The sequence below is a fragment of the Dromiciops gliroides genome, chromosome 1 (genome assembly GCF_019393635.1).
Source record: "Dromiciops gliroides isolate mDroGli1 chromosome 1, mDroGli1.pri, whole genome shotgun sequence".
Classification (NCBI taxonomy): Eukaryota; Metazoa; Chordata; class Mammalia; order Microbiotheria; family Microbiotheriidae; genus Dromiciops; species Dromiciops gliroides.
The window spans coordinates 228,922,008-228,947,564 of NC_057861.1; the positions used below are offsets into that span (position 1 = coordinate 228,922,008).

General features: G+C 38.5%; 1 protein-coding gene across 1 annotated transcript in view; it reads left to right on the top strand.

Annotated features, from left to right (window-relative positions):
- The window catches only part of AKAIN1 (A-kinase anchor inhibitor 1), an 80,375-nt gene extending 62,126 nt beyond the window's left edge, over window positions 1–18,249 (top strand). Inside the window, exon 3 of the mRNA XM_043976237.1 lies at window positions 15,938–18,249. Coding sequence (XP_043832172.1) covers window positions 15,938–16,131 — 194 coding nt within the window. The 3' untranslated portion in view covers window positions 16,132–18,249. The remainder of the gene's footprint in view (window positions 1–15,937) is intronic.
- The last annotated feature ends 7,308 nt before the right edge of the window (window positions 18,250–25,557 follow it).

Here is a 25,557-nt window from a genome sequence, read left to right on the forward strand (position 1 = left end):
ACAGCTGGTGAGTGTCTCAGGCCAAATTTGAACTCGGGTCCTCCTGAATCCAGGGCTGGTGCTTTATCCACTGTGCCATCTAGCTGCCTCTCTGTTGTTCTTTAGATGAAAGTGCCTGAGGTAAAAGTTCCTGAGGTGAAAATTCCTGAGGCCTAGGCTGTTTTCCAAAAGTCCCATTGTTTGTTGATTTAGTTGATTTAGTGAAGTTGCCCTAGAGGTGTCTTCACTCAGACCAAACCTCAGACCCTGGAGTCTTCTCTGAGGTTCTCTCAAGATGTCAGGAGGACAAGTTCTTTACCCCCTTATTTCTGCTGCTCTATGTTCATTTTGTGGCAATTTTCTGTCTGTGGAGGAAATCTGCAGAGTTTGGGATGTTCTGACATAATCTGCCATCTTCTCAGAATGCCTCCTGTAAGTCTCTTCCCATTCCAGTCCATCCTCCATTTAGCTAGCAAAGTGATTTTCCTAAAACAAGTCTGACCCTATTCCTCCTTAAAACTCCAATGGCTTCCTAATTACCCCTAGGATCAAATATAAAGTGCTCTGCTTGGCAATTAGAACCCATAATAACCTGGCTTCTTCTTACTTCACCAGTCTTCCATCTTATCTGCCCTGTGATCCATACTATATCATCAAGCTACATTGGCCTACTTGCTGCTCTTTATAAATAACACTCAATCTTGGTGACTTCATGGGTTTTTACTGCCTGAAATGCTCTCTCTCATGCTCAGGCTCTTTTTTTGTTTGTTTTGTTTTGTTGTTTTTTGTGTGAGACAATTGGGTTTAAGTGACTTGCCTAGGGTCACACACCTAGTAAGTGTAAAGTGTCTGAGGCCAGATTTGAACTCAGGTTCTCCTGAATCCGGGGCCGGTGCTCTATACACCGTGTCACCTAGCTGCCCCTTTTAAAACTCCTGAATCTAAGTGAATGGCCTCTGGGAATCCCATGGAGTTCTTTTTTTTTTTTTTCGGGGAAATGAGGGTTAAGTGACTTTCCAGGGTCACACAGCTAGCAAGTGTCGAGTGTTTGAGGTCGAATTTGAACTCAAGTCCTTCTGAATTCAGGGCCAATGTATCATTCACTGTGCCACCTAGCTGCCCTTGCACTCAGGCTTTTGCTTGGGCTCTCACTCTCTCTCTACCCCTCTCCCCCATCTCCATTTCTTGGCTTCCAAGCCCACCTAAAATATCACATTTTGTAAGAAGTCTTTTCTGATTCCTTTTAAGGTTAGTGCTTTCCCTCTGAAATGATCTTCAATTAAGGCCATATATTGTTTTTACAGAATTATTTTTGTGTTGTCTCCCCAATACAATGTGAACTCCTTAGGAGCAAAAACTGGGTTTTATTTCCCTTTCTTCATTTCCTTATTTTTTCTGGGTTTCTTTCTTTTCTGAAATTATATAGTATAAATTTGTAATGGATCAAATTCAGCATTATCTCCTGACTTCCTCTAGCTCCATTCAATAGCATGTGAATATGAGTGAAAGAGGAAGATGGTGGGAGTAATGTAGAATTGGGACTTTATTAGGTGTTATTGATGATGATATAAGAATTTCAGTATTTAAGAACATAGAAATAGAACATTTGTGGTTGATGGCAAGATCAGAGTCATGACCATTTCTTTGTGCAACTGAGGTGAAATGGATAAATAGGTCACGGGAAATTAATATATTGAAAAACAGAGGTTAGGGTATATTTGACAGTGCATACATTTGTATTTTGAGGTCCCTTAGTATGAGATGTGGTTGGAAAAGACTAGGAGTCAGGGACTGAACTCATTGGGCCAGGAAGGAGAATTTCATGTGCATTGATGGATAAAAACCACAGTGATCTGTACTGGATGATAAATTTGAATAGCATAGACTTCAAAGGAGTGATAGCGGTGGAGGGAGAGTATGGAAATGACAGTGAATAATTAGGAATATTTCAAATCTCCTACCACTGGAGACTCCCACTGAATCAAAGGGAAAAGATATGACTGAAAGTTCAACTGGTACTAGGAAGGGTGATTAGGGAGGCACTATAATCAAGGAGGAGATCAATGTCTCAGTCCCTTTCAGAAGATGAAGGAAGTGAAAGAGAGTAATGATTAAGATGAAAGCAGTTTTGTTGATTATTATCGATTATGATAGATACACAGTAGAAGAGACACAAAGAGCATGGGAAGGAATAGGTAGATTTAAAAATGAACATTGTATATACTTAATGCTCACAACCCTGAGAGGAAAGTGCCATTATCATTCCCATTTTACAGTTGTGGAAACTGAGGGACACAGTAAATGTCTTGCTCAGGACCATACAGCTAGTAAGATTTGGAGGCTGGATTTGAAGTTTGGTCTTCCTGACACTAGGCTACATGCTCCATCCACTGTCCCACCAGCTGCTGGGCAGAGTAACATTTCTACTTGATAGAACTCTATCAGTTTTTGATATTGAGACCTTTGACAATATTAAGGACTTTGGGGGCAAGATTTTTCTTTTTCTGGGTCTTCAGTAGTTGTATCTTCTGAGTAGGTGGGGGATGTAGTACCTGCAGAGGCAGCTGTGGAGATGCAATCTATGAAGGTTTGCTTTCAATAGTGATGGCTATGGGGGGACTAGGCTGTTAGCAGGGTTGGTGTTCTGTGGTTTACTGATTTTTGTGGGGCTTTGGGGCTTGTGTGACTTTGGTGTTTGGCCACTTCTTGTTGCTGGTGTTATGTCTCTTTTCCAGGAGTGTTTCTCCCTTTTATTGATGACTGTGGAGTCTGAGCTGGAAGCAAGATCAGTGGTCATGGGGCACTGCAATTCCTGAGGCTTGTGACCTCTAGGTCCTGGGCTTTCTCCACCTGGATCTGAGGGGAGGTGGTGGTCTAGGTGTTATTGGTTTGACTTGCCTGAATGTGCTGCCTCCCTGAAGATGTATCATCTAGGCTGGCTTGCTTTTGAGGACATTTCTCTATTACCTAGATCAGAGCCAGAGTCCTGGGAGAGTTTTCTATTTGATATCCTAAGGCAGGACTGCAACACACTGACTACTGCACACTAAAAACAGATTTGTCATTACAATTAACACTAAAAGGATAATAGAGCCCTCATATGGCATATTAAAACCTAACTCATCACAGCTTAAGAAAAAAATCTAAACATTGAATTGCTTTGTAAATGTGGATTATGGCTGTTAATGATATAATTAGCCATATAGCAAAACTATGAACAATTGGTAGAAATGAGAATACAGCTAGGTCCTGATTTGTGCAAATAATAGATTCCTTCCCCTGCTCCCACAGTGGGTATGTATATTATAATTTGTACTATTTGAAGTTATAATTATGTAAAATACATTAATTGGTTTCAGCCCAATGGAAATATGCAGTACAAATTCAAATAATACCACCACTTCAGGAGATTCACTATTTACACTAATTGGGATCTAACCATATTAAATACTACCGCTCGTAGTTAGCATTTATATAGTATTTTAAAGTTTGCAAGGTATTTTATTCATCTTGTCGCATTTAATCCTCACAACTCTAGGAAATAAGTGCTATTTCCCCCTTTTTTACACATGAGGAAACTGAGGTTAAATGACTTGCTTAGGTCACACAGCTAGTAATGAGGCCAGATTTGAACTTAGATCTATCCTGACAATCTGTCCCAGTGCTAATTAGAGATGGATTTTTGACACAAGCTATATAGCCCTACAGTCTCAGATCCTGAAAGTCTCCAGAAAATATGTAAGGTACTCAACCAAGCACTTTACCTTGTGGCTATACCTTTTTTGAGTGGGCAAAGCATGGTAGACAAAAATAATATACTTCAAAAGTGATGCTTAACCCACATATCCAGCAGGGCCAGGCATCAGGTGAAGGACCAAGACCTCAGGATCTAGGGCCTCTGTCAGGATGCAGCATGCACTCAGGTTCTGGTGTGAATTGAAGGCCAGCACTTTTTCTGTCTTTTTTTTTTCTTATCAGTGACAGGGTCTTCTAATAAATTCTTACTGTGGCTAGCCTATCTTTGGAGCCAGGTCAGTAGACAGAGTGATAGGCTCTGACAAGGAGTGGTGCCATCAATTCAACCTCATGTCTTTCTGATGTTCAGATGTCTTTTTCTATAACCTCTATTAGAGTTGTATCTCATCACTTCATCTCTTGTTCCTCCTTTCTGTAGACAAATCCTTGATACTCTATGCAGGTCAGGGAAGGTGAGAAAGAGTGAGAGACATACCCTATAATGCTCAGAGTTCTCTAAAAGTGATACCAGTGCCATGAAAAGTGAGTTCCTCATCTCTGATGGTCTTCAAGCTGAAGATTCAGGAACTCTTGTTAGACATGGAGGAGATTCCTATTCAGTTGTGAGTTCAAACAGATGACCTTTTATGTCCTTCCTTTCAATGAAATTCCATAAAGGTTTTGCCATATCCATTACTAGGATATACTATAAAGATTGAGAATGTGGGACAAGGGTAGCATAACTTAGTCGAATAAGTATTGGAATTGGACTTAGGAACCTGGGTTCAAATCCCGGGTCTGACCTAAATTTACAAGTTGTGATACCCTGAGCAAGCAATTCTGAGCCTCAATTTTGTTAATCTGTAATGTGGGTCCAATAATATTTGTATTCCTTAACTCATATTTTTTTTAGGCAAATAACATTGTCATGCTTCTGCTTCTATGGCATTGTGGGTTATTTCTTTACACAAATTAAGTTGTTTCTTTTTTTTCTTTTTTGTTTTTTTTCTTTCTTTCTTTTTTTGGGGGGGTTGTTTCTACTATATTGGCTAGTCCTCCTGTTGTCTACCTAACTCTCTTTCCACCGGTTTAGATCTAAGTCAGAACACAATTGAGGCAGGGGAGAAAAAAGCCTCATTCAGGAAAGTATGAAAATAAGTTTTACTTTAAAAAAAAAGGAACTTAGAAAAGTTTGCATTGGCCCCTCAGAAACTTTCCCCTACCTTTTCAAAACACAGGATTACTTTCTACCAAATCCCCTTTGCTCCCATAATTGTATATTTTCTTCAACTGATGAAGCGTCTTGAAGTATGTGCAAAGGGACACCATGGGGGAAAGTTTTCCAAACTCCACTTCTCATCAAAGGAAAACATTTCCCTTGTCTGCTGGAAATGATACACAATGTCAAGGGGGACTCTGACTTCTGCCTTTAAGCCTTTTCTTTTCTCTTTAAAGGGTTGGCAAGAAAGGCTTTTAGGAAAAAGCAATTCAGGTGTGAAATATAGCCACAGCATTTTCCTTAAAAAGATTGATTTTGTCTTCAAAAGGCAGTTTTTCTTTCTTAAATGTCCACTACTTCTAGGGAGATAGTTACAACTGAATCTGATTAGCTATATCAAGATTAGATCTCAGTTTCCACCCTTAACCCTTCTTATACACTGATACTTACATGAAGGAGGTCACAGGAAGTAATTATTTGACTGGTAAAAGTATAAAATTTGTAGCCAAACCGCCATGTGCTAAATTTTCTCTGTATAGAAAGTAGATATTTGGAGTTATATTGTCCTGTTGTACATTAATCCAGTTTACTCACTAAGAAGACTGTTACCTTTGTGAGAGGTAAAACTAAATGTGTGTGGTTACCCTACCTGTCTCCTTATGGGGAAAACTAACTAGGACAACAGTTTAACAGTTTGGGGGTATTAAACATTTATTAAAATATATTAGAGGTTAACAAAGAGAGAACAAGTGTCTCTGAAAGAATAAGAAAACCTAACCTACCCTCGAGGAGAAATCAGAGCTTCCAACCCCACGAGGTTCCAACCACCAACCCCCAAAACCAACTGACCAAACCAATGCCTTACATACTGCTTAAAGCTGATTGGTTTAGGGTAGTCTCATGCTCACATAGCATGGGGGCCCTGTAATATTAATAATATTTTCACAACTTATTGAATGAACTAACCAAAGGAAATAGATCAGAGGTGTCAGGCAGAACCAGATTAAAACATATTTGAGAAATTTTAAACAAAAAAAAAATATAGTAATATGTACACATATGTTTATGTGTGCATATATATGTTAATATGTGGTTTTATAAGTCAATCTATAGCCTAAAGGGATCCTTATGTATGGTTTAGTAACCTTTATTTCTATTTGAGTGTGGTAAAAAAATATGAAAGTTTTTAACAGTCGGTTAGGATAACTGAAAGAAGCCAGTTTTTTTTAAGGACCACCCTTTTGGGGAGGAGACCAACTGCATGAGCTACGCATGCCAGTCCGCCTGCTGCGCACGTCAGACTGCCTGCTATGCACTCGACTTCCGGGGTGTGAGCTTAAAAGGCAAGGAGAGAACGGAAGTGGAGTTTTTTCCTGCTCGATTTATGATCTAATATCCAATTTTAAATCTCACATGAGTCTGACACCACTATGATAGTTAATTACATGCATAACTTCCCAATCAAGCTGTATCCTTTTCCTTTCACATTTAACTGGAATTTTTATGGACTGTTTGAAAAGAATCTACAGTTATACCATTCAGTCCCATTACTATACAATTTATTACCTGAATGAAGACAAACAGCAGGTCAAAATATGTCCTCAGACACAAGCCCTATATATGTAAAAATGATATATGCCAGCATGTTAACAAGCTTCACTGTACTAGTTGTAGTAGTAGTAGTAGTAGGCTTCCACCAGTCGAGGATGACCATGGATCAGCACCTTGAAGAGCCACAGGCCACAGTATGGCAGTGCAGTCTGATACGGGAGCCGCAGCTCCTGAGTGACTTATCACCGGTAACTGCCGCATCCCGTGTTGTATCTCCCCCATAAGGAGTAGCTGGAGTATCCTCTCCAGGGTGCTGGCCTGGGTGGATCAATATGGAAAACAAGCTGTTGCCCATGCAGCAGGTTTTCCCTCTCCACACCATTGGTGGATCCAAAGGAGAGGCAGAGCCAATACAGTTTGGCACCAGTGCTGCCGCAGGAGTTTCCAGAGGGATGTGATGTCCAACATCCAACTGCCTAAGGGACTCCGACTCCTGATTTTTCCTTGGGGTTAACTCCTGAAACCTTTCCCATATATGGGTATAGCCTCAAGGCAGCGGAGGTTTAAAATCAGGGTTTCCTTCCCCTAGGCGTCTTGTCTGCCAAGGCTGATGAGCCCCACCTGCCTGAAGTGACTGGTTTTAAGGCGCCAGTGACTCGCCTTTGCCCCTTCTCCTGTTAGTGGAAACAGTTCTTCCACAAGAAGGCCAGGAGTTGGGCTTCGGTTGTCAGAGGCTATTTGAGACACACGCCATTGGAGTATTTTATAGAGAGTGGGAGCTTAACCCCACTCCCACCCGGCATGATAAACCTTTTGGAACCGTAACTTAACAATTTAAGTAAAATATTTATCACCTACTGAGTACAAAACACTGATCTAGGCATCAAGGAGATACAAATAAAAGACCCCAACTGTTCCTTTCACTTAGGGAGATTATAGTCTTCTAGGGCTTTGGGGTCAAACTCAAATAGAAACTAATTTAGAAACCACAAATTAGGACTGTCTATGTTATATTGTATTTTTATGTATTTTGTTAAATGTTTCCCAATCACATTTTAACTTTGCTCAGGTGCACTTAGGAGTTTTGCAGGTGGGGTGGGGCAGGTGGAGAGTCTGATACTTCAGTTCTAGAGAATATAACTTGTCAAGTCAATACATATTGATTAAGTACATATCATGTGTCAGACACTGTGCTTGGAATAGAAATACAAGAAAAAAGAATGATAATTCCTTCCCTCAAGGAATTTACATTCTAATTAGGGAAGATAAAACCTAAAAAGGAAGCTTAGGGGACCATGCAAATGGGCATGCTGGTAAAGTTAATAGAATCAGAAAAGTTAATTTAAAGAATTAACCACCTGGGCAGCTAGGTGGCATAGTGGATAAAGACATGGCCCTAGATTCAGGAGGACCTGAGTTCGAATGTGGCCTCAGACACTTGACACTTACTAGCTGTGTGACCCTGGGCAAGTCACTTAACCCTCATTGCCCCACCAAAAAAAAGTGCCTTAAGAATTAACCACCTATTAAATATAGTATACAAGAGAGCCATCCATACAATCATGAGATAGTAGAGCAGGGAAAGCTTGTTTTACATTGGAGGAGGAAGAGACCATTTGAACTGGTTCAATAATAATAGGTGGCATTTCAACAGGTAAAGAATGTGGCTTAAGAGGATTCCAAGAGTAGAGCAAGGCCAGAAACAGAAAAGCATAAAATGTTTTTGAGGTATTTGACAGCTGGAGTTTAATATCCATTGGAGAGAGTAGTATGAGATAAAATGGAGAAGGAAAGTGTGCTTTGAATGCCAGGCTAAGGTCCTTGTACTTCACTGAATAGATAATAGAAAGCTGGAGAAGAGTTTTGATCTGAGTAGTGACTGGCCAAAGCACAAGAAAGCTTCATTTGCAAAAGACAGATTGGAAATGAGATAGATTAGAAGTGTGTAATGTAAGATTCTAAATGTGTATTCTAATCTGTTCCCCCAGTTTTGGGGGAAACTGACTAAAATCACTGATAAAACAAGTTTAGGTTTTTAAGGGTTTATTGGAAAATAGAAAGAAAAAGATTGAGAACAGAATTCCAACAGCCTGGCATTCCTATCTTTCCTCAAATTTCCTGTGAAGTCCTCTGCCGCCACCACCATCCAGTCAGGAACCCAAAAAGCCCCAGAGCCCTCCGCGCAGGCTCCCTTTCCTCCTTCCTGTCTCCTCCCAGACCATAGGAGGCTCCTCAAGTTGATTGGCTGGTAGCCTTGATGGACAGCACCCATGAGCAAACATCATTTCCTGACGCCAAGGAAAAGCCACAATGCCTCTGAGGCATTTTCCTCATGGTGGAGCTTTCCCACAGCAAGTCTCCAGTAGGTGGCATCATTACAATCATTACAGAAGGCAGCTGGTATAGAGAGGGATAAGAGATATGTTGGAAATAGAATTAGTGAGGCTTGACAGATTGATTAGAAATGTTCAGGGGGCAGAAGGTTAAAGATAATACCAAAGCTTAGAACAAAGCTTCTTAAACTGTGGGTTGCAACCCCATATAGGGTCATGTAACTGAAAGTGGAGGTTGTGGGACAATTTGGCAACAGTAAAAGTGGGGTCATATATGCCTATTTTATATAACTACATACCCTGGCAAAAGGGGTTGAGAGTGGGAAAAGCTTAAAAAGCCCTGGCTTAGAACATGGCTAATGCCATTAACTCAAATGGGAAAATCCAAATGGGTTTTGGAGAAAAGATGAGTTGTTTGAGCAGCTTCTGTTAAGATGTCCTTTAGGCACTTGGAGATGCAGCTTTGTCGGTAAAAGCTGGCCAGTAAACAACTAGTTTCAGAATGCCTATGTGTGTTTTCCAGTCTCTCCGAGGCATTTCCATTGTATGTGTTCCATATGGGAAGTCATATATGCACTCAAGGCAATCTCTGTTACACCTGACTGAACTGGAAGTGATGAAGATGATTTCCAACATATAGAAAAATCCTATAGTTGTTACCATCCCATTTAGGAGAAAAGGAGACTAGTTTGTCTGTTCTTTCTGAGGAGGTGATAACAATTGGCCTATGGTAACATCTACTTTCTAATTTCTTGTAGTTAGAAGAGGGGAAGGAGAAGATGAAAAAGTAGATGGGACTTTCTGTTTAAGCTATCAATCCCCATGAATCACTTGTACTTTTACTTTCGGTACTTGGGTAGTTTTTGCATTTTGAAAGATGGGTGATATCACCACCACTAGGATTTCCTCCACCAACATAGATTGTGTTGCCTTTAATGATTTAATGAGTTCATGATTTGCCTTTGGGCTGAGACAAATTCTTTCCCTGGTGTTAGAAGCATGAATGATTTGCTTCTCCAAGCTTATTGAGACTTGTCCTTGGATGACAGAGTTCATCACTAGGCTTGTAACCAAAGTCTTGTCATCTTTCTAGACCAGCCAGATCTCATGCTTTCTAAATATAGTTAAGGTTACTGTGTGCTGAGATAAGGCATCAGAGGAGGATTCAGTTCATATTTGTGTGGAGGACTTCATATTTTTGTTCTGGTGGGAATTGTTAACGCTGGAATATTTCGAAAGCAGAGTTTGGGAGATCATAATTCTTGTCCTAGCCCTACTACTGCTGAGTATGGGAAAGACTAGGCTTTCCTTATCTTTGCCATACTAGGGAAAAATCTGACTTTTCCCAACGCTCATTTTTCCAAACAATGCAAAAATAGACTAACTACACTTGCCCTATTTGACCTTCTATATTGCAGTGGAAGTGGGAGAATAGACGTGAAAATGCTTTTAGTTCTTGAGAAGAAAGTCACTATGTAATTATTAATATAGATGGTAGTCAACAGTTAAACTCAGAGATGGAGAAATCTCCTTTGGAGATTGGCAGTCAGGCTGAAGATGAATTCATTTTTAATCAAATCCATATCAGATCTATATTAACTTCTGAAAATTGGGACCACATTACAATAGAGCTTATTTAACTTTAGAAATTACAAGTTGGTTAATTTTGGTTGCTTAGACATCTTAAGACTTCTCATTTTATTTGGGAAGAAGATATAGTGGTAATCTTAGTTATTGGATTTTATTCTCATACTGGCTATCCTAGAAACCATTATTCTTGTGTGTTTGTTTCTGTCCTTCGTCCTACCCTGAAATGGTACTGAAAAAATGTCCATGGGTAAGGGGTTTTCTTTCTTTTTTTTTTTTGGCAGGGCAATGGGGGTTAAGTGACTTGCCCAGGGTCACACAGCTAGTAAGTGTCAAGTGTCTGAGGCCGGGTTTGAACTCGGGTACTCCTGAATCCAGGGCGGGTGCTTTATTGACTGCACCATCTAGCCGCCCCAGGTTGGCCTTTTGTAAAGCTTCAGTTGGACAGCACTTAACCTGGTGTTATTTGAAAGGTCTAACAAAGGCCCTCTTACCTCAGAGATATCGTTTTTGAAAGACAATATGATGTAGTGGATAGAATTCTGCGTTTAGAAGACCAGCCTCAGTAGAATACAGGTATATCCTGTTACTTCTTTAGCTCCTATCTTACTCTAATTCTTCAGCATCCTCTGATCAAAAACTTTTCTTACCTCAAAGTATTGTTTTAATGATCACATGAGAGAATGTATATAAAGGGTCCACAAACATTAAAATACTCTTGAACTGTCGGTTCTTACTGTTTCTTGACTTTCTACAAATCTTTCAGAGATGCAGCTCATTCTTTGGGCCACATCAGTCTTCTAAAATGAAGATAATCATGAAAGGCAAACACATTGAGTTGTTATTAATCATTAACATCATTGTAACATCATTTTTATTTTACAATGTGACAGTTGATAGCTGTCCCCTTTATGACACAAGGACAAGTAAGTTTCAGTGGCAGGGGTGGAGAAGAGAGAAACAGAAAAACAGAGGGAGAAAGAGGGCCTATCAGTTCTGGGGAGGAAGTAAGTCAGGGAAAGAGAGAGAAAGGGAAGGATGGACAGGAAGAGGTAGAAAGAATGAAGAGAGGGAGAAGCAGACAGACAGCATACTGCCTGGGAGAGAAAAAGAAAGATATCAAAGATGCTAAGAATAAACATAGCATACTTCATGCCTTTGAATGGGGTGTATTTTTGCTTATGTGAATTTATGTTGGACATTTAAAATATAAAGGTAACTAAATTCATTCATCATTCTCAGCAGGATATGACAGTGGCCATGCAAGGGCTAATTATTTGGATATAGGCTGTTTCCATAATTTTTAGCTAGGTAGTAAAACATACACATTATCACAGGCTATTCTTCACTGACTAATTGAATTAAATTCAAGCAGTTTCAGAGCATATGGTAGATCACAATGGTGTGACTTCCTTGACACTTTAATAGATGGTCCTGCTTTCTGCCCAATTATCATTTACCCTTTAGGTACTGTAATGGAGTCTGCTGATAGCATTGCTCTCCACGACAATTTTCCAGGAACAGAAATAAGACCATGTGGCTATCTGCATATCCTGTATAGGTCTAGCAGTTTTTCAGGTTAATTTTATTACTGCCTTTGAGGGTTTTTTACTTTCCATCATTCTTTCATCTCCTTCACCCACTTTTTAAAAAAAATCTTGCTACTGTCACTGAAAAATTCAATCGAAACAAAATTGAGCAGACATTTTTTCACCTATATTTTCCTGTTACTAAAGAGCCAGCTTATGTGTGTGTGTCTGTGTGTCTGTGTGTCTGTGTTCCTCTTTTATTCTCTAATCCATCCACACCCTGCAGAGAAAATATTTGACAGGAGACCACCCTGGGCTTCACATTCCCACACCTGAAAAATGAGGGGGAATGTATTCAATGATCTTTAAGGACCTTTCCACTTATGAAATTCTATGATACTTAAAATTTAACAACCATGTTGCTTGGTTATATGACTATTTCCAAGAACAGTGATCTGACCTTTAAAACCTTGCTCTAACCTCAAGTACAGCACAGATTTCTACCTTGTTATCTCCCTCAAATTGTCCTTCAACTGGCAGCTATATGCAACAGTAGTTTTCCCAGGCAAACAGCTTTGTTTGAATCTTTCTCTCTGTCTCATGGATAGTTAGTCTCTTAAGTATTTTGTGTAGAATTATGGACCTTTATTTAATTTGGTTTTTGTCACTTTAGACAAGTCGAGTGAAATCCAAACTTGTCACATTCAGGTGTTCAGCTAACAGAGGCTTCTCGAAGTCAGGATGCACTTCTATCACATGTGGAGGCATAGAGGCCATGAAAAATGGATAAGGAGATGGCTTCCTGGGAGTTTACCCTCCCTTTCTCCTCTGTTTCTTAGCCTCCTCGATTTCCTTTAACTCAGCTCAAATTCCACCTTCTTCAGGAGGTTTCCCCCATCCCTGGTCCCCTCAGCTGCTATTGTCTTTCTTTCAGAGATTACCTTTCATATAGTCTATATAATTTCATATGTATATACCCAGTTCTTTACATGCTATCTCGCACATTAGCATGGATCCTCTTGAGCAAAAAGACTGCTTTTTTTTGGAGGGGCAATGAGGATTAAGTGACTTGTCCAGGGTCACACAGCTAGTAAGTATCAATGTCTGAGTCTGGATTTGAACTCAGGTCCTCCTGAACCCAGGGCCAGTGCTTTGTCTACTGAACCACCTAGCTGCCCCCAAGAGACTGCTTTTAGCTTTCATTCCCATTGCACAGCCTAAAGAAAGTGATCAATAAATGATTCTTGCCTGGACTTGACTTAAGGCAACAAACTTTAACCATACGATGGGCAAACTGAGAAGTCTGTCTTAGAGGGTCACTAGCTTCGATGGGGAGAAGTTTCCCAGGAATTAGCTCTCTGATAAGACCACACCTACAATGAAACTAATAAGAAAGGGAGACATTAAGGGTGTGTGTGTGTGTGTGTGTGTGTGTGTAGTATGTGTAGTATGTGTAGTATGTGTTGGGATTCAGTAGTGATTTGCATCTGAGGCTTTACCTATCAGCTTTATGAAGGACAGTGTCACATTGTAGATATTTAAGAAATCATTGTTGAATGAATGAATTACTATGTGATACCAAGTCATCAAAGAGTTTCTGGTAGATGGGTATTTCTACTCCCAAAATGAGGAATTTTCTTGTTTTTTCAAAATTAGAGCTGTCAAAATACTCAGCTGCTCACTGAGCTCTTCATTACTGTTGTTCAGTTGTTTTAGCTGTGTTCAAGTCTTTGTGAGCCTATTTGGAGTTTTCTTGGTAAAGATACTGGAGCGGCTTACCATTTCCTTCTTCAGTTCATTTTACAGTTAAGGAAACTGAAGCAAACAAGGATAAATGACTGCCCAGGGTCATACAGCTAGTACATGTCTGAGGTTAGATTTGAACTCAAGGAAATAAGTCTTCTTGATTTGAGGCCCAGTACTCTATCCTTCGTGCCACCTAGAAGTGTTCAAACAGGATAACTGACCATTTGTGAAGATGCTATAAATGAAAGGATTCAGGTTTCAGGCAGGTAGATGAACTAATTTAAAAAAGAAACAGGGAGGTCTCCGGGAGTCACCGCAAGTGCAGCACCTGATGCCTGAGGTTGCCCCTGCCTCCATGATGGCCCATCTGCAGTGGATGGTCCTCCTGAACTGCTCCAGCCCCCTTATTAAGCTCAACAAGCAGAGGTATAGCACCAAGCCCAACAATCTCAAGGCTTGAAATTCATTCCAATACAACGGGCTGATCCACCGGAATACGGTGGGCATCAAGCTGGCTGCTGACAGCAAGGGCATTGTGGTGGCGCTGAACTGGCAGGCAGGTCAAAGGAAGCCTGCCATTTCCTATGTGGGGACCACCATCAACAGAAATGCCCAGGCCACACTCAACAGTGTCTGGCACATCATCTGCAAGAACAAATACTGGAAAGATCTCTGCATGGCAGCTCTGCACCAGGCTAGTGCTATTCTGCAGAGCCAGAAGCCAATGTGGTGAAGAAGAAGTGAACCTGCCCACCCAAGAGCACTTAGGGTGCCAGGCCTGCCTTTGGCTACTAAAGTCAACTGCCCAACCTCAAAAAAAAAAGGAAAAAGAAACAAGGGCTTCTGAATTACATATAAAAATCACTGTGATTAATTTATTAATTTAAGGAATTAGATTTTTTTTTTGTTAATACATCAACACATCAGAATCAGAAAGGAACTCCATTTTAATCTGGTACGAGCTGCACTCAGGAATGTGATAGATGGTAAATTTGACACTTTTGGACTAGATGACCTCTCAGGTCCACTCCAAATCTGAGATTCTATAATTTAATGAACACTTGCAGATTAACATTATCATTTGGTTACAGATAACCTGGTTTTCTTTTTTTGAGAATTGCCTATTAATATTCTTGGATCATTTATCAACTGGGGAATGGCTTATATTCACATAAATTTGAATCAGTTCCTCATATTTTAGAAATGAGACCTTATCAGAGAAACTTGCTGCAATGGGTTTTGTTTGTTTTTGTTTGGGCAATGAGGGTTAAGTGACTTGCCCAAGGTCACACAGCTAGTAAGTGTTAAGTGTCTGAGGTCAGATTTGAACTCAGGTCCTCCTGACTCCAGGGCCAGTGTTCTATCCACTGCACCACCTAGCTGCCCCTACAATGTTTTTAATCTTCAATTGTGTATATCTTAGTTTTAGCTTTTTTTAAAAAATTATTTGCAGGGTAATGAGGGTTAAGTGACTTGCCCAGGTCACACAGCTAGTTAAGTGTCAAGTATCTGAGGCTGGATTTGAACTCAGGTACTCCTGAATCAAAGGCCAGTGCTTTATCCTTAGTTTTAGCTTCATTGGGTTTATTTGTACAAAAACATTTAAATTTTATTCAATCACCCATGATCCTCTCCATTCCTTGTTTGGTTATAAATTTTTTCACCTTTCCATATGTCTGATAGATATTTTTTCCATGTTTCTCTAAGTTTTCTATGATTTGACTCTATATAAAGATGTAACACACTCCATTTGGAGATTATCTTCATATAGGTCTGAGGTGTTGATCTAAATCTATTTTTTCATAATGCTGCTTAATTTTTCCTAGCAGTTTTTAAAAAATCAGATAGTGAGTCCTTATCCTAGTACCTGAGGTATTTGTATAAAGTACCATCATTTTGACATCATGGAGTGTAATGCCAAAGGAAGAGATGAATTAATGGTTTTTTGTTCTTACAATCTCTGAAAAAGTGAGACCCTCCCTATAGAATGAATATCTGAATAACCTTTGGAATAAATAATTTGTATTTTAACTGCTTTGTATTTATTATCTTTATATTTATTTTCCACATGTTTATATTACTTGTCTCCCCTTTAGAATATAAGCTCCTTGAGAGTACAGATTATTTCATTCTTTGCATTTTTCTTCCCAGCACCTGGTACATAGTAGGGGCTTAATAAAATTTGTTGTTATTATTGCTATATGGCAATATTTCTTTTGAAATTAACTTCTTTCTTTTATCCTGTTACAACTTTCTAGGTGAGAAACCTGGATCTGAACCTGAAGAAGCAAAACTACAGAATGCCAGCAAGCAGATTGTCCAAAATGCCATCCTTCGAGCTGTACAGCAAGTCTCCCAGGAGAGCCAAGAAAAGGAAGAATGTACTACAACCAGCAGGAGCAGGCTGCAGTTAGGGGTGGGGAAACTCACCAAGAAGCATGAAAAGAAATAGCCAACCTACTCTGGTCTTCCTCTTAGTACTGAACTGTTTCCAACCTTCCTCTTAGAATCCAATGTGTTCCACTGCAACATTACCAACAAAGCCAACCAAAGCGCAATTAGTACCTAGAGGTAGTGTGATGCCACAGTAGCTGACCAATATTGCTTTCAAAAGCATTAGGTGACCAAGTCTATATTTTGGCAGTGCCTCTTAAACATATCAGAGAAAGAAAAGTGACATTCAAATTGCAGGTGTAGTTTGAAGCACTACTTCTTGGGGCTTAATATTCTAGCTGTTTTTCCCCCACTCTTGCCTTTCTGCTTCTGTATGGAAGTGAGTCTGATTGACCAACTGTGAAGTCCCTGAATATCTTCCTTACTGTCTTAACATCTTCCAGAAACAAAACAAAACGAACAAAATGTTGGTATCATTTCATGATACTTTGAAATACAAAAGAAGAAGCTCTCATTAGGTAGAGTTAAAATGCTACTAAGGCTAATTGAAAGCAAAATGCTAGGACAGCAACCATTTGTAGATCCTTCCAATTCTAAAGCATGGATAGGGTAAAAGTGTATTTAAAATCATTTATTTTTAAAAAGAGAGAGCTGAGATTTCCCAAGAGCAAGTCTTCATCATTTTTTTCTGATTCACAGGGTAGTGGTGGATGATATTTATCCTCTTCTATGCAGAAATCCTTTGGGGACACCAAGGATTCCTTTTATCATCTCAAAGTCTTGAAATAAGTCAGGACCTCTGGGTATGGAGTGGTTACTTTTCCTTTAATGTCATCATGAACATCAGGCAAAATTCCTGGATTCCAGAGATGAAGTTCACCCACATTGTAGGCAGTTCTCTTTGGGACTGACCATTGGTCCATATGTTGTTGAAATCCCAAATTATATGTCTTCATGAATAACCTTTATTCATTTTGAGAAAGATTATTCCACCTACAAGCCAGCTATTACTTTTTTCTTTAATGTATCATAAAAACTACACAGAAAAATTTCCCCTTCTTAACCTCATTTCATTTTTTTCAGTACTTTGAAGCTTGAATACATAATAGTAAAGGCAGCCTTTGTGATTGGGTAAACTAAAGTATCTGTGTTTATGAAATAATTTATCTTTTAAACCTTGACTCATAGTCAAGAAAGCCACTTCAGATATAGCAAGCCTTTTCATAATCCTTATGGCTTTTCCATTTTAGAAATTTTAAGATGCCAACTATAAACCTTTCTGTCACTAACATTCTATGATTGGGCAAAGAGATGAGATCTGAAGGGGAGAGAAAAGCTACTTGACCTTTGCTACAACTTCTTTACCCTATTGCCTGGCCTCTTAATAGCAATGCTTATGCTTGATAAAATAGAGCAGAGGATTAGCAGAGGAATATGGTGACTGATATTAAAATTTTGATTCCAGAATCCCAATATGTTATACTTTCTGTGACGGATGGGATAGATATTAGGAGAAGAATGAAGGCAATCTCTTCTCCCCTCTGTTAGATGGTCTCCCACGGTGCACAGATGGAATAAAGTCACAGGGGAAGGGATTAATTTAAATGCAGTTTGCAACCCAAAGATCCACAAAATTTTATAGCAGAATGGGTGATAGTCAAAGTTTAAAAATATCTAAAGGAAGATGTGTATGCTGTGAGACTATATTGCATAGTAGAAATGAAAGTATTTAGGGGAAGTACACATAAATAAATTCGAGTGCTTGTATCCTGCAAATAAGTGGGTATAATTTATTTCTCTGAGAGCATTTCCATGTTCACTGTTCATGTCTGTCTTATGATTATTAGGAATGAGTCCAGCCACTTCTTCTGTTTGATATATACCTTTGTTCGTGTTTCCAAGGCAATTGGGAACATTTCTATGGCTTAACATGACAGTACTCAAACCTCTGTATCTAAATGTTATTTGTAATTAAATACTTTGTCCACATTGAAAACATATTGTCTGTATTTTAAGGAATGTCATCACTATGATCTGGGGGATCATTTTATATCTGCATTTTGTACTGCAACACAAAGCATCATGAATTTCCAAATGGATGCCTATGCAGGAGAAATCAGGGCAATCCAAATGGGTAAGAATATGTGCTAAGAAGTTGTTTTATCCTCTTCCAACAAGCAATAATTAGACACTTAGTTTTCGCAACATTCTGTCCTTGTTCGTGTATGATTTTAAGAAAGGCTATCAACCTATATAAAATAATAGGTCACATTTCTAGTATTTTAAGGTTTGGAAAACATTTTGTACATGCCATCTCTTAATTCTTACTAAAACCCTATGACAGAGGTGCTACTATTATCCCTAATTTTTTAGGTGAGTGAACAAAGGCTGAGAAAGTTTAAGTAATTATCCCCATTTTAGAGATGCAGAAACTGGAGAAATGTTATATGAATTGCCCTGGGTCACAAAGTCAATAATTGTTGAGCCAAGATTAATACTTGCTCTTTTTGACTCTGAGTCCAGCTTTCTATCCACTGTACCACCCAGATGTCTCATCAAGAGAACATGATTTGGCTAAGATGACAGAGTAGAAAAGCACTCACTTTACCTCTCATTCCCCTTCAAACATTAACTAGGTGGGAGAGACAGAAGCATCAGCAGCTTTGGGAACTCTCAAGCTAGATACAGTAAAGGGACCTGGCAACTGGTCAGAGATTACAGGGTATGCCTATGTAAGCACTGGTTGCAGGACCAGGTACTGTTTGGCAACTCCATTGCTTATACTCACTTTTGGGTCATACTTCAAGGGCAGTGAGGAGCACTTTGAGTCAAGAATGGAAGCCCTGAGGGGTATTATCACTTCTGGCCTCAAGAGACCAGGGACCCTAAGGAAGAGTATCAATTTTGGTCCCAAGGGAGGTGGGGCCCAGAGAAGCAGTACTGATTGCAATCCCAAGGAATCTGGGACCCTTCCTGGATAAGGACTAGAGTGCAATTGAAGAGAGCAGTGATCTCACATCTTCCAAGATCACACAATTTTGGAAACACTGAAAACTTCTAAATCCCTAGAATTAGCTCTGAAAACATAAGTACAAAAGAGCCTGAAGTTTGATATAGTGTCCCACCCATCACCAGGAACAGAATCCAATATAGTTGGTGTTTTTTTTCAGAATCCAATATTAACATAAATTTCTGAATCAAGAAATTTGTGTGTGTGTGTGTGTGTGTGTGTGTGTAGGATGACCAAATAACAACAACAACAATAAAAGCATGATCATTAAAAGCAATTATGTTGACAGGGAAGAACAAGATAAAAACTCTGAAGAGGACAATGAAGTCAAAATAGTCAAGCAAAGCCTCAAAGAAAAATGTGGACTGGAGACAAGTCTCCTTCCCTGATTCCTGAAAGAGCTAAACATAATTTTCAAAATTAAATTAAAGCAAAGAAAGAAAATTATGAAAAAACAATGAACAGTTTAGTAAGAGACAAAAAATACTAATGAAAAGAATACATTAAAAACAAAATTGGCCAAACAGAAAATAAAGTACAAATATTCACTGAAAAAAATTCCTTAAAATTAGAATTGGGCAAGTGGAAGCTAATGATTCCATGAAATATCAGAAAACAATAAAACATAGTCAAATGAATGAAAAGAATACTTGAAATATCTCATTGGAAAAACCACTGACCTGGAAAATAGATTAAGAAATAAGTTGACAGTTATTGTATAGTCAAAAAGCCATGATCAAAGAAAGATCTTATTTCAGGAAACTATCAAGGAAAACTGTCCACATATCTTTGAACCAGAAAATAAAATAGGAAGAATCCACCAATCACCACCTGAAATATATCCCCAAATGAAAACTGCAGGAATAACATAACCAAATTCCAGAGCCCCCAGGTCAAGGAGAAGGAGAAAATACTTCAAGTAGCAAAAAAGAAACAATATGGAGCCACAGTCATGATTTCATAAGATTTAACATCTAAAACAACAAAGAAGCAGATGGGGCAGCTAGGTGGCACAGTGGATACAGCACTGGCCCTGGATTCAGGAGGACCTGAGTTCAAATCCAGCCTCAGACACTTGGGAAAGACCCTGGGAAAGTCACTTAACCCTCATTACCCTGCCAAAAAAAAAAGCAGATGGCTTGGAATATGATATCATGAAGGTAAAAGAGCTGGAATTCCTGTGCAATATCTTTCTCATGATTATAGCCCAGAGCCTCCACATAGCTCATATATCCTAGCTAAGTGTGAAAGTATAGCTTTATATTTTTTATTTTATTATTTTTTGGGGGGGGTAATGAGGGTTAAATGACTTGCCCAAGATCACACAGCTAGTAAGTGCCAAGTGTCTGAGGTTGGATTTGAACTCAGGTCATCCTGAATCCAAGGCCAGTGCTTTATCCACTGTGTTACCTAGCTGCCTCCCATATCTTTCTCTATGTGCAAAATTGACCCTTTCCTACTGTCATTTTCCCTGCCTCCATGGTTCCAATCCACTAAAGCTACTACTTGCCTCATATAGATAGAAAACATTTATCTTGGGATTAACTGCCTTTTAGCCTGATATCTTCCATTCAAATCATATGCCTCCTAATTTTCAGATAACCGGTTATCATTTGTTAGGGAACTTTGGTGGGTAGTCACCTAGTCACTAGACACATTTCCTATTCCTACAGTTAGCATCTGAAAAGGGTTATGAATGTTGTCAAATTCCAGCTGGACCATGGTATCCAATTTGGGGCACAACAATGGAAGCAAGATACTGACACATTTGAGAATGTTTCAGAGGAAGGCAAAGAGGGTCCTGAAGGCACTTGAATTTAATATGAGGATCAATGTTGAACTCAAGGGATATATGTCCTATTGTTGAGAAGACTGAGAGGGATGGTATATTATAGATGTCTTCAAGTATTTGAAGGGCTATTGTATGAATGAAGCATTATATTTATTCTGTTTGGCCCAGTGGACTAAGTCTAGTGCAGTGCATTTGAGTTGCAAAGAGGACAATTTAAGTTTCATGTCTAGAATAACTTCCTAACAATTAGAACTAACCCAGAGTGGAATGGATGACCTTTGGAGATGAAAAGTTCTCCTCTATTGGAGGTTTTCAAGCACAGAGTAGATGACTGCTTGTCTAGTAAGTTATAATGGGCATTCCTTGCATATGTAAGTTGAACTAGAGGACCATTGAGGACTCTTTTATTTATTAATTTAAATTTTTTTAAAGTAATAAACATTTTTATTTATAGTTTTGGGTTCCCATTTTTATTCTTCCTTCCCTCCCTCCCGTTCTCCCTCCCTTTGACAGTAAGTAATCAGATATGGATTATATACGTGCAATTATATAAAACATTAATATATTAGTCATTTTGTATAAGAAAACTTTAGTAAAAGAAAAAATCAAAGAAAGTGAAAAATAGCATATCAGTTTTTGCTTTGGAGTTGGAGAGTATATTTCATCAACAGTCCTTTGGGATTGTCTTAGATCATTGTATTGTTGAGACTAGTCAAGTCATCCACATTTCTTCATCAAACAATATTGCTATCTTTTTGCACAATGCTCTTTTGGTTCCACTCACTTCACTATACATCAGTTCATATAAGTCTTTCCAGGAATTTCTGAAATCATCCTGCTTGTCATTTCTTATAACACAATATTATTCCATCACCTTCATATATCACAGCTTGTTTAGCCATTCTCCAACTGATTGGCATTCCTTTGATTTCCAATTCTTAGCCACCACAAAAAGAGGTGCGATAAATATTTTTGTACAAATAGGTCTTTTTCTCTTTTTGGGGATGTCGTTGGGGTATAAAGCTAGCAGTGGTATTGCTGGATTAAAGGGTATGCCCAGTTCTATAGCACTTTGGGGATAGTTCCAAATTGCTCACCAGAATGATTGGATCTTTTCACAACTCCACCAACAACAGATTAACATCTCAGCTTTCCCACATCCTCTCCAACATACAATATTTTCCATTTTTTATATTTGCCACTCTGATAGGTGTTAGGTGATACTTCAGAGTTGTTTTAATTTGCATTTCTCTGATCAATGGCCATCTAGAGCATTTTTTCATAAGATTATAGATATCTTTGATTTCTTTGTCTGAAAAATGTCTCTTCATATCTTTTGATCATTTATCAATTGGGGAATGGCTTGCATTTTTATAAAATTGACTCAGTTCTCTATATAATTGAGAAATGAGGCCCTTTGAGGACTTTTTAAACTTTTAAATCTTGTGATTCTGCAAATGTAAACATGAAGGGAGCTTTCTTTGGATTATTAAAACTTAGAATATGCTCTTATTTTCCTAAGAGCACATAGAAGACATATAAAATGAGTGAATCCCAGGATGCAAGTTGTATATATGCATCAAGTTATCAAGAATTTAGGGTACTGGATATTTGGAAACATTTAATCTAGTTTCAAAAACATATTGGAGGGAATTCTGGTAGGAAAATCTCTGTAGCAAGCATTTGAAGTTTGCAGATACTATCTCTGATCTTTGACATACTAATCTTAGCAATTATTTAAATTGCTAAGCAAGTGGCTAAGGAGAGAAAGGGGGAACCACTATTTTTTCCATGAATAATAGACTTCTTAATTAAAATTAGGGCATGGATGTTCACAATCAATTATTATCTCAAAGGATCCATTAGGATGATGGAATTACTTTCCCTTTTCCACAAATGAGACCTTAGAGGGCCAGCCTTTGGGAGATACCAGAGAGCATTCATATGCATTTATAAATGCTGTTCTTTAGAGATAAGGGGACTGACATGACTGCCTGGACACCTGCTTCATTTGGCCAATGGTTGAGAGGTACACAGTTTCAAGGTTGTCAGTTCTCATCACGTGGTCAGATGGGCTGGGTCTTCCAGGGAGGCAGGCAAGGGCAAATTAATTAATAGACACACAGCATGCATCAGGAAAAGAGATAAAATTCATAGTTTTTGGCACACAATATAGTGCTTAATGGTACAATGCTTCAGGCTGCCACTCTGAAATAGGTTGGGTCCTAATTGTCATTTCATACTCTCACTTCTTCCATCCTCCAGGGTGGGCCAAAAGTCACAATGTATGGTTTTTTTTAACTCACAATGTTTTAAAAACTTTTTGAAAATTATTTTTCTTTATTTTTTGCCATTTATGAGAGTTGGTTTTTTCACAGATAATATAAATTCATTTCCTGTATATACTGTATATGATGCTATGGTATTATAAATTAAAAAACAAAAAATAAAGGAGTTATTAAATATTGAAACCCCTTTGTGATTTTTGGCCCACTCTATATTAGTTTATTTACTTATGTGGGGAATATAGTTAATATTTACATAAATTGATGCATCAAAAGTACAGACTTATTTAACATTGTCATTCGGTTGTCTCTGCTATTTTTCATTAGCAAGACAGAGAAGTAAATGAGAAGTTTATTTGGAATCAAGATACCTAGGTCCTTGCTCTGATACAAGCTTTCAGCATATCAATTAACCTTTCCTATATTCACCTTCATCACTAAAATGAGGTTGCATAGTCCCTTCTAGAGTTAACATTCTGTGATTCTCTGAAAAAATCTGAGTGGGGAAGAGTAGCATGGTTCAAGTTATAATCCAAAAGGGTTGAAATACCATTCAGAGCAAGGTAGAGGTCACAGAGTAAATCAAATCCAGGAGAGAGTCTGGAGGCAGAAAATGAGATCACTGATTCTCTGATTTGGAATGAACCTCATAGGCTGTCTAGTCTCAACTATATATATACTGAACCCCTCTCTGCAATATCCCAAGCAAATCCAACCTTTGTTTGATGATGACTACTGCAAGAGAGCCCACTATTCCAGAGACAACTCATTCCAATTTTGGATAGCAATAATTGTTGAGGCTTTTTGTCACATCAATCCTAAATCTAATCCTACATCCTAAATCCCCCTTTTCAATTTTCACCCACTGCTCATAGCTCTGCCTTTAGGGCCAAGCAAAACAACTCTTCTTCCTTCTTTATGATCATACTATACACATTTGAAAACAGTTATATTCTTCTAAAGTCTTGTCTTCAAGCTAAATAACTTCAGTTCTCTCAAATTAGCCTTGAAAAACATGGTTTCCAGCCTTATCATCTTTGTAGCTCTACTCTGGTGCTCTGGTTAAGTATTTTTCATTTTGTTTAGCACTGCCTCTTTTATGCACATAGCTTTTAGAGCTGTAATTGTGTCCATTTTCCAGCTAATTGAGTTTAAATCAGGTCACAGTACAATGTCTGAGGCATCTAACAGGTTGCACTAAAAGTCTGTGAACATGAGAACCTCTGCCATATGATCCCTGGCTAGAAAGTTTTCTAGCATGGTTGGAAGCCTGAGCAAACCCAGGTAGCTATCCTATTGCCAATATGGTAGTTCCACTTTCTCAGGTGTGACACAGAACAATCTTTTATTTCCATCCCTTGCTGGATTGGGTTCTGATTTAGTGTAGGAAGTGAAAGGAAATTTTGATCAAGTATTATAATGTGAAATCTATTCTCCATATAGTGGACTTAGAGCCCCAATTCCTTAAAGGTTTTCTATACTGAGGCCAATTTTCACTATACTAAGAGAGTTAAGTACTTAGTATATTGTGATCACATGATTTTAATAACATGGAATAAAAGTTCAAAGACATTTATAAACCCTTTTGGCTGTGCCTGCACTCACTCAGATCTTTGATACAGCTGAAAAAAGACCTGGGTGCATATCCCTATAGATCACTGAAAGGAACTGAAAAGGATTATTCACTTTTCTCCTTCTCTGCTTCTCCTCCCCCTCCTTCCCCATTCAGGCTGATGGATTAAAAGGGAAAGTTGGAACTATTGTCTTCCGCAGTTCACCAGCCCACAAGTGACTAGAAGCCCTTGTGACTAATGGATCTCTGTTAATAATAGCCCCGATGATTGTCGTTCTAATTTTACCTGTCTCAGTTGACTGCTCCCAAATGCTGCTTGAGCTCACTCCTCATGCCAGTACTACCTCTTCCTCTCCACTGCTGGTGCCAGATATCAGATTTTTATCAAAGAAATTTCTTGTAAAATTTTTCTCATGTTAATTCTTTGGATTCTTATTTTAACTGCTTTGCTTTTGTTTGTGGGGAAAAAAACAACACCTTTTCTATTTTATGTAATTGAAATTGTCCCTTTTATAAAACTTTTATTATCATCTCTATCCCTTATTTCATCAAGTATTCTACCCACCCATAACTATAAAAGGAATATACTTCTTTTCACTCTAATTTATGATGTTACCTTTTATTTCTAAGTCATTTCTATTTAAGGATCTTTGCATGTAAGATGTTGATTTAGTCCTAATTTCTTCCAGATTAACTTTCAAATTTTCCTATCAGTTTTTGATTAATCCTGTCCCTGATAATTAGTGTCTTTGGATTTATCAAACAATATGCTTTTACATTTTATTGCTTTTTGAATCTTGTGTATCTAATATGATCCATTCATG